We start from the raw sequence: 9,327 nt of genomic DNA, 5'->3' as shown, positions 1-9,327 counted from the left end.
GGAGGTCACGTGGGTCCCTCCTTTCCATCGCTGGCTGGCTGGCTGGGCGCGGGCGACTGCTGGTGAGGCGCGTGGGACCTCGCGCTGGTTCCCCTTCGGCCCGGGCCACTAAGGAGTTCCCTGACGCTGGGTGAGCTGAGCCTGCCGCCAAGATGCCGGCCTATTTCCAGAGGCCGGAAAATGCCCTCAAACGCGCCAACGGTGAGTAAGGGGTCGGGGCGCTCGGGGCTGGGGTAGCCGAGGCCTCAGAGGTCGGGGGGCCCGCGCCTGCTTCTCGCTGTTCCGCGGCCGGACTGCTGCCGGAGAGGGGGTCAATGCGGCCGTCCCGCCGCCGTCCCAGACCGTAGTTGGGCATGGGTTCCCCTTCTCGTTCCAACTGACCCGGGAGTGGGAGGCGCGGAGCCGGGAACCGTCGCCCTCAGGGCCCTTCCGTCCCCCTGTCGCCTCCTGGTGCGCCTTGGGGGCCGCCGCCCCGGAGACGGAGCCACCCGGGCCGGAGCCGGCTCCTCCACCCTGCCAACCCCCTCCCCCCCACCTCGCTCTTCAGGCCCTGGGTCTTCGGTCTGCTTAGGCCCCCGCGCCCCGGGCCGCCATCTGGGAGTGCCGGGGAGGAAGAAACATGGCTCCCTCCCGGGGACAATGCACGCGAGAGCCTCGACTCCACCTCCCGCAGGGGCCGGGAGCCGGGCCGGCCCACCTCCGGCCTCCCCCGGGCCCCTCCGCCCCCCACACCCGGCGCGGCGCTCTGCTGGGTCAGGGTCCACTTGCTCTTCTTCCAGCCACGGTGCTTTTGCTTCTGACCCACAGAACCGGTTTTCAGCTTTTTTCCCCTTCTTTTTCTGGCATTGATTATTGGCTGCCCAAAAGCCCATTCGGAATCACAGGAAGTTGGGCCAGAGTTGACGCTCTGAACAGAAAGACTTCACGTTCTCGCTCAAAAGAGAACGAAACTGAGGCCTAGAGAGAGGGAATGGTTGGCCCAAGGTCACTCCGGGAGCGAGTGGTTGGGCCAGGGATGAAGCCGAGTCCCTGAGCGTCCAGAGGAGCCGTTTTTTTCCGCCGCAGCGTGGCTGCCTGCGATTTCTAGTTCCCTCCGTGTACGCGGGCCTGTTCGGGGAAACTTGTGCGAGTCCCGATGTGTTCAGGAGGCGTTTATTCCGTGGGCGTTATGGGGGTACGGAGGCGTTATGCCTGCCTCGGGTCTTTAGGTACATTAAAAAGTTTCCTTGTTGAGGGTTTTGATGAGCCTCGCGATTTGTTGGGGCGCCCCATAGCCCCTGTCTTCACCCTGCCTCCACCCACTCGAGTTTTGGGTCCCATCCATGTTGTAGATGGTGGCACCCTGTGTGCTACGGTATTATGTGTGTGGGGGGCTTACTTTGTTAGCTGGTTTGAAGACTCCTCTTTCCGAAAGGGCAGTGTCAGTCATTACATAAAATTCAGCGAGCAGGGCAAGAGGTGTGTTTGTCACATGCTTAATCGTTTTAACGAACAGTAACAGCTTTGAGAGAGTTGACAGTCGGGCATAGGTCGATTCTACATTCTGTGGGCAGAGTCATTGTTAGAAAACTACAACTAAAGATCTGATCGACTACCCATTCTAACCAGCTGTCTCATGGTTAGAACAGGGGAGCTGTTAAGTTTATGGGAAAGAAAATAGATCGAAATTTATTATTACAAAATAAACTGTAGCCAAGTGAGGATTTTTTTTAAAGTTTCAAAATTTACCATTATGTTAAATGACTTGGGTGAGATTCTCCTGGGTTTGCTGTTGTGGATCTGTTTTACAGTCATTTGAGGGCTTTCGCCCACGGCTCCCCCCCCCCCCCCCCCCCCGCTTCCTAATCGGCTGAAGCACTGTGGTCTCCAGGGCCTGCATGCGACTCACCTGATGTGTTCAGGCTTTATTACCTTCATGGGAACTTAATATTTCAGTAACTTTTTAAACTTAGTAGGGATACATTATGTGTAACAAATCTTAAAAACTTTTTTTTCTTTCACGTTTTCTAAGTTGAAATTGATTTGATTCATGAAGGGAAAGTTGGACAAAGCATCTAAAGTTAAAGTAGGCGAGATGAGAAGGACACTGCTGGCGGGGAGTAGATTTTGTTTCTATAGTTTTACAAAAAGACTGTAGGCTCCTGCAGCTCTTTTAAGCTGTAAGATGGGTGTTTCTGTGGTGGAGATGAAATGCTTTGCCATTCATGTAGTAATTTTTGTACCATTGATCGAGTGAGTAATATCTCTTAGTGTCAAGGTGAGCCGAATGTAGATGGCGATTGGCACTGCTTAAACTAAATAGGATGATAATAAAAGCACCTTTTGTTCAATGGGAATAACCTCATTTTAGCTTAGTGTTTTATCTAACATTTGTAGCCTCAAACACGTTAAGACGTAATCCATTGCGTTATCTCAGTAAAATGTGAATACATTTAAGTAGAATAGTCCTTTAGGTCACCCCGAGTCTGTATATCAGAGCAATGTTTTTGGAACAATTGCAATAATTCAGGAAGATGAGAGCTTGGCCCCGCAGTTACAGGCAAAAAATTCATAACCTGGTATCACTTGGGAAAAGCCCTTTTTCCAGATTATATTGTTAGTAGTGCCAAATTAGCTGCTTCTGACCCTGTAATAGCTTTTTAATGAAACTACCTGGGGGATTTAAAAATAGTTGTTATTAAACCCACAAATTGTGTAACAATATAGCTGATCTACTTGGTCTGCTGCTCAAACTAGTAAGATTGAGAGGTTCACCTAAACTTTATAGTTTCACTCATTGTATCTGGAAGGTAAACTCAGATATGCACTAATAGTTTATAATTCCAGATTTTTATTTTTTCTCCGGAATATCAATCTGGAAAGGAACATTCTTAAACATTGAAATAGAACCTTTAGTGTGACAGTTCTTTCCATACTCACACCTCCCCCCCGCCCCCCCCAATCAGATAATTCAGAGGAACTACATCTAAATCCTCCTTGTATATGTTAGGGTAAAGACACATGGATTATCATGAGAAATCTGTTCCCATTCTAGTTTTTTCTTTTAAAAACATCCTTGCCTGGTATCCATGTTTGTTGTTACTATTTTTGATGGTTGAAGTGTTTGTCCTATTAAAAATTATTTTTTAATGCATTTGCTTTGGTGGCTTGTTTGAAAATATGGTATGGGATTTAGAAGCAAATTTTGATTGGCTATCTAGGAGTGAAAAATACTTTTAATTCTATTCCTAAACAAGACTTTTATTTTTAGAATGTCATTAAGAAACCACACTTTCCCATTTAAAAATCAGAGATTGGGAAAGTCAACTATATTTAGACAGTTTAGTATTTTGTCATCACACCAGACTGGGGCCAGCTCTCAACTTCAACTCTCTTTGTCCCTATTTTATGTTATAAGATATTGACAGTACTTACATACAGTAATGTAAGATTTAAATCTTTAATATAAGATTGGGAATTGTATATAGAATAGGTCATTTTAGTGCTACTGTTAACAATATTTTCAATATAAAGGATAAATTTAAAAACATTTGCTCCCAATTTTTGGCTGATGGATACAGTTTTTCTTAAATAGTTGTGAAAAAGACCTAAATTCTATTGTTGCATTTTAGAAAATAACCTTATGTGCATGCTCCAGGAATAAGATAGATAGGTCCGCCCCTTAAAACAGGAAAGGTTTATTATTCCCACATGGTATCTAGTTATATTATGTCTTGTTTCATTTCATAGCATTTTTGGGGAGAGGGTGTAATAAAATTGACAACTGAAAATGGACTTTCTCTCATAATGGAAATATTATTCAATTTATTAACTTGAAGTATTGAAGAGGGATTTGCAATCATTTACATATGAGGAATATTTGATGAAGTAGGTTATTTTATAAAGGTATTTCTTTCAGTATGTTGTGTTGTGATTTATCCTGTTGCAAGCTTTTTCTATACTAGAGAGTTATAATATTGTTTGTAGCTTTCTCAGGGCAAGGAATGTTCACAGTCAACATTCCTGAGAGATGTGATAATTGGAAGAAGAAATATTAGAGAATTACTAAACCTGTAGTTCTTGTAAAACTCCCAAATAAGGGGTCTTTTCGCCTATTCTTTACTTAGCACAGAGTTGCATGATAGATAATGCTATACATTGTTAGTTTACTCTTAAATAATTCTTTGTCAAATATTTTTAAAAATTTATTGATTTTTATGCCGAACCGGTTTGGCCTAGTGGATAGAGCGACGGCCTGCGGACTCAAGGGTCCCAGGTTCGATTCCGGTCAAGGGCATGTACCTTGGTTGCGGGCACATCCTCACTGGGGGGAGTGCAGGAGGCAGCTAATCGATGTTTCTCTCTCATCGATGTTTCTGACTCTCTATCCCTCTCCCTTCCTCTCCGTAAAAAATCAATAAAATATATTTTTTAAAAATTTATTGATTTTTAGAGAGAAAGAGGAAGGGGTAGTATAACAGAAACAATTATTTGTTCCACTTATTTATGCATTCATTGGCTGCTTGTATGTGCTCTGATCCAGATAGAACCCAAAGCCTTGGCATATTGGGATCACACTTAAACCAACTGAGCTATCTGGCCAAGGCAAAGATTTTTTAAAAATATGTTTTTATTGTTTAGAGAGAGAAGAGGGAGAGGGATAGAGATGTAGAGACATGGATGGGAGAGGAACACCAATGATCGCTGCCTCCTATACACACCCCCACTGGGGAATCAAGCCCGCAACTCAGGCATGTGCCCTGACCGGGAATTGAACCAGTGACCTCTTGGTTCATGGGGGGATGCACAAACACTGGGCCACACCAGCTGGGCAGATTTCTTTTTAATAATTTTTTAATATATATTTTTTATTAATTTTAGAGAGGAAGGGGGAGAGAGAGAAAAACATCAGTGATGAGAGGGAATCATTGATTGGCTGCCTCCTGCAAATCTGCTACTGGGGATTGAGCCCGCAACCCGGGCATGTGCCCTTGACCTGAATTGAACCTGGGACCCTTCAGTCTGCAGGCCGACACTCTATCCACTTAGCCAAACCAGCTAGGGCCAGATTTCTTTTTTTAAGGAGGAAATTAAACAATGATTTTTAAAAATGAAGACGTAGTGTTTTAAGACATTTTGTACCTGTATAGTGTAAAACTAGTGTTTTAGTGCTCCCAAGTTGTTCAAGTGTTCAGTGAAAAGATACTGTTTGTGAAATTTGGCAATTACATAATGAATTTAGGTCGAACATAACCAGGTGACTTAAAGAGTCCCCCCCCCCCCCACAGTTTATTGTTTGTGTAAAAAGAAAGCAAAGAATGATGAAAAATAAGATAAATTTCAACTTTAGTCAGAAATAATGTGATAGAGGAGCCTTTGCTTTTGGCTGAATTTCAAAATGAGCAATATACATAGAACACGAGATTAGAATTGGATTTTGAAACATTGCCAAATATAGAATGCCTTCAGTTTTGCTTGGCAGTAAATTCAAAAGTGTTTCTTTGCTCTATATTCTAAAATGTTTTTCCTCCCAGTTTTAAAAAATAAACCTAATTGTAGAAATTAAGTTTTAGATTTGCAGAATTATTGCAAAGGTAGTACAGAGGTCCCATATATACCACACACAGTTTCCTCTATTAATATCTTATATCAGTATAATGGTATGTTTGTCACAACTAATGAGCAAATACTGATGGACTATTATTAACCAAGGCCATACTCCATATTTCCTCAGCTTTCTCTAATGTCCTTTTCTGTTTCAGGATCTCATTCAGGATGCATCACATTTAGTTGTCCTGTCTCCTTAGGCTACTTGGTTGTGACAGTTTCTTAGACTTTCCTTATTGATGATCTTGATAATTTTGAAGGGTACTGGTTTGGTATTTTATAGAATGTCCCTCAATTGGGAAACTGTCTTAATATTTCCTCGTGTTTAGACTGGGATAAGTGGAGACATACATACTCTTTGCTCATGTTTTGGCAGACTAAATTTTATTTATTTTTTAATATATTTTATTGATTTTTTTTTTATAGAGAGGAAGGGATAGGGATGGAGAGTTAGAAACATCGATGAGAGAGAAACATCCATCAGCTGCCTCCTGCACACCCCCTACTGGGGATGTGCCCGCAACCAAGGTACATGCCCTTGACTGGAATCGAACCTGGGACCTTTCAGTCCGCAGGCCGACACTTCTATCCACTGAGCCAAACCGGTCAGGGCCAGACTAAATTTTAAGTTGTCAGTTCTACCAAACTCGATGTATAGAATATCCCAATTGAAAATCCCAGTGAGTTATTTTGTAGCTATCTACAAACTAATTCTAAAGTTTATATGAAAGGCAAAAGACCTAGTCTAGCCAACACGATGTTGAAGAATAGCATTAGGACACTCACACTATCTGGTCTAAGACCTTACCATGTGTTCCTTTATAGGATTCAAGACAGTGAGGTATTGGCAAAAGACTAGATACATAGATCAGTAGAGAATATTCAGAATAGAGAGCCCAGAAATAGACTGACATAGTCGGTTGATCTTAAAGGAACATAAATTTAATGTATTTTTCTTGTCTCAAGTCTTAGCAGGAACTAGCAAAGATTACATCAGAGCACTGGTGACTAAAATACTTCTCTCCGTTTGTTGGGGAGATTTATTTTCCTTCATGACTTCAGTTTCTGGAACTTTAAAATCATTTAGAAAGATATGTTTGGTACAGAGGAATTGTAGACCATATTTTGAGATAGTAACCGGTTTTCATGGTTTTGCCTTGGGTAATTTTGGCATAGCTTTAGTAGTCAAAAATAAATGTGACCTAAAAAGGGATGGTAATGAGTTCAGAAAGTAAAACAGCCAACTTAAAAAGCAAGATTTAGACTTTTGTATAATATATATTACTGATTTTAATTCTCCTGAATTACCTTTCCAGAATTTCTTGAGGTTGGCAAAAAGCAACCTGCTTTGGATGTTCTTTATGATGTTATGAAAAGTAAGAAACATAGAACATGGCAAAAAATACACGAACCAATCATGTTGAAATACTTGGAACTTTGTGTGGATCTTCGAAAGAGCCATTTGGCTAAAGAAGGATTATACCAGTATAAGAACATTTGTCAACAGGTATGAACAGAGCTGGGTTTAATATTTTTTTGTAAGTGCATTTAGTAATTTTGAGTTTACCGTTCAAAGTAAATATATGCTATGTCATAAAATTTGCTTTTAAGATATTTTATGTTTTGTTGGGGAGAGTTTTATTTTTTTGGTTTTTCTTAGGTGAACATCAAATCTCTAGAGGATGTTGTTAGGGCATATTTGAAATTGGCAGAGGAAAAAACTGAAGCCGCTAAAGAAGAATCCCAGCAGATGGTCTTAGACATAGAAGATCTGGATAATATTCAAACTCCTGAGAGGTATGTGGGTTAAACTGCTAATAAGCTTTTCTGTGTTTTTCTATACATGTGTCTCTGTCCTGATTTGAAGTAGGTGTTTATTAGAAAGATTGCTAATATTTGAGATTTCAAATGTATAGTAACCGAAAGAATCGTGTTAGTTAAAGTTCATAAAAGTGGAAAATTACAACCTTTAGATTGGTATGTATTAATTTAAATGGTTGTACTATGGATTGGGAATTCAAATACTTGGACACTAAATGTGACAGCTTTATAGTGTGTTCAAAGTTGTAGGAAGAATATGTACTATTTTATAAAGATTATTGGTTTTGGTGTTTTCGTCATGGCAAAGTGGGAAACCATGTCTAAAAATGTTTTCAATATATTTTATGTTTTTGTAGTGTTCTCCTAAGTGCTGTAAGTGGCGAAGACACTCAGGATCGTACTGACAGGTTACTTTTAACTCCATGGGTTAAATTCCTGTGGGAATCATACAGACAGTGTTTGGACCTTCTTCGAAACAATTCTAGAGTAGAGCGTCTCTACCATGATATTGCCCAACAAGGTAAAACAAGAACTGATTTGAAAAGTTGACTTAAGAATATAATTTGTAGCCCAGGCCCTTGTCCTGGGCACTGAAAGGTTGATGGTTCGATTCCTGATCATGGCACATGCCCAGATTATAAGTTCAATCCTGGTGGGTGGTATATAGGAGGCAGCCGATCCATGTTTTGCTCTCATATCAATGTTTCACTTCCTTCCTCTCTCTCTCTCTAAAAAGCAATGATAATTTTAAAAAATCTTAACGAATAGATTTTGCAAAAGATTAACTGTTAATTTTATATAGTTTTTATCCCTATTGAAATATTGGCACTCATTTGAATAGTAAATAAGTGACTTTTTAAGAAATTTGTTTTACTATTTAAGGTAATTTTATGTGAAATGTATTTTATTGATGATTGAAAGACCTTTTAAAGTCATTTTGGAGTTTTCCAGGTGATTGAAAAAATAAACTTTTTTATTATTATTTATTTTTATTATTAGAGAGAGAGGAAGGGAGAGGGATAGATAGAAGTATGGATGAGAGAAACATCATCGATTGGCTGCTTCCTGCATGCCCCTGACTGGGGATCGAGCCTGCAACCTGGGCATGTGTCTTGACTGGGAATGGAACTGCGACCTCCCGATTCATAGGACAACACTCAACTACTGAACCATACCAGCTGGGCGAAATATTAATGTTTTAATGACAGCAAGTAGTTTACGTGCACGTCTATACCACAAGTCCCAATTTGTACAGTTTTCATTAGTACAAAAGCTTCCTGTCTATGCAAGTTAGGTAACAAAGTTCATTGTATATTTGAACAGCATGAGGGTTAGGGGTGCTGACCCCCCATGCAGTTGAAAATCTACATAGAACTTTTGACTCCCTAAAAACATAACTAATAGCCTACTGTTAGCTAGAAGTCTTACCAATAACATAATCAATTAACTCATATTTTATATAAGTATTACATGCTGTATTCTTATACTAAAGTAAGCCAGAGAAAAGAAAATGTTCAGAAAATTGTAATGAAGAGAAAATAAATTTACAGTACTTACTGAAAAAAACCTGTATATAAGTGAACCTGCACAGTTCAGACCTGTATTGTTCAAGTGTCGTCTGTATTTCAGGCTAGAATTTTTTTTTGCTGTTTTAGGGTTTGAAAGGTGAGTCCCTCTTAGACCCAAATTTGAATAATTCCTATTTGTAAACTCAGAACCATATTTTAGTCCTAGGACATGCTGATGACTATATCCAAAACGTGGTCAGGGCACATGAAGTGAATTACAACTCTGATAACTTCTAAAGACATGATTTTTGGTAAATCTTACTTAAATAGTTTTAATACATGAACTAAAACTTATTCAATACTTAAGTTGATTGTGGAAAGTACCTAATATATTTTATTTTTATGCTTATAG

The 9,327-nt window shown here is 40.1% G+C and overlaps 1 protein-coding gene across 3 annotated transcripts in view; it reads left to right on the top strand.

Moving 5' to 3' along the window:
* Positions 1-8: 8 nt before the first annotated feature.
* EIF3A (eukaryotic translation initiation factor 3 subunit A) overlaps positions 9-9,327 on the top strand; it is a 32,783-nt gene continuing 23,464 nt past the window's right edge. For 2 of the 3 annotated variants that reach the window (XM_059661574.1, XM_059661572.1), the window contains exons 1-4: positions 9-201; positions 6,903-7,093; positions 7,247-7,383; positions 7,764-7,927. In XM_059661574.1, the coding sequence (XP_059517557.1) occupies positions 153-201; positions 6,903-7,093; positions 7,247-7,383; positions 7,764-7,927 (541 nt within the window). In that variant the 5' untranslated portion in view covers positions 9-152. Of the gene's footprint in view, positions 202-6,902; positions 7,094-7,245; positions 7,384-7,763; positions 7,928-9,327 lie in introns of those variants that run through there. The other variant, XM_059661575.1, reaches the window with a different exon arrangement.

Source organism: Myotis daubentonii, chromosome 13, assembly GCF_963259705.1.
Source record: "Myotis daubentonii chromosome 13, mMyoDau2.1, whole genome shotgun sequence".
NCBI classification, from domain to species: domain Eukaryota; kingdom Metazoa; phylum Chordata; class Mammalia; order Chiroptera; family Vespertilionidae; genus Myotis; species Myotis daubentonii.
The sequence above is the reverse complement of the archived record's forward strand: the minus strand, read 5'-3'. Positions and strand labels throughout refer to the sequence as shown.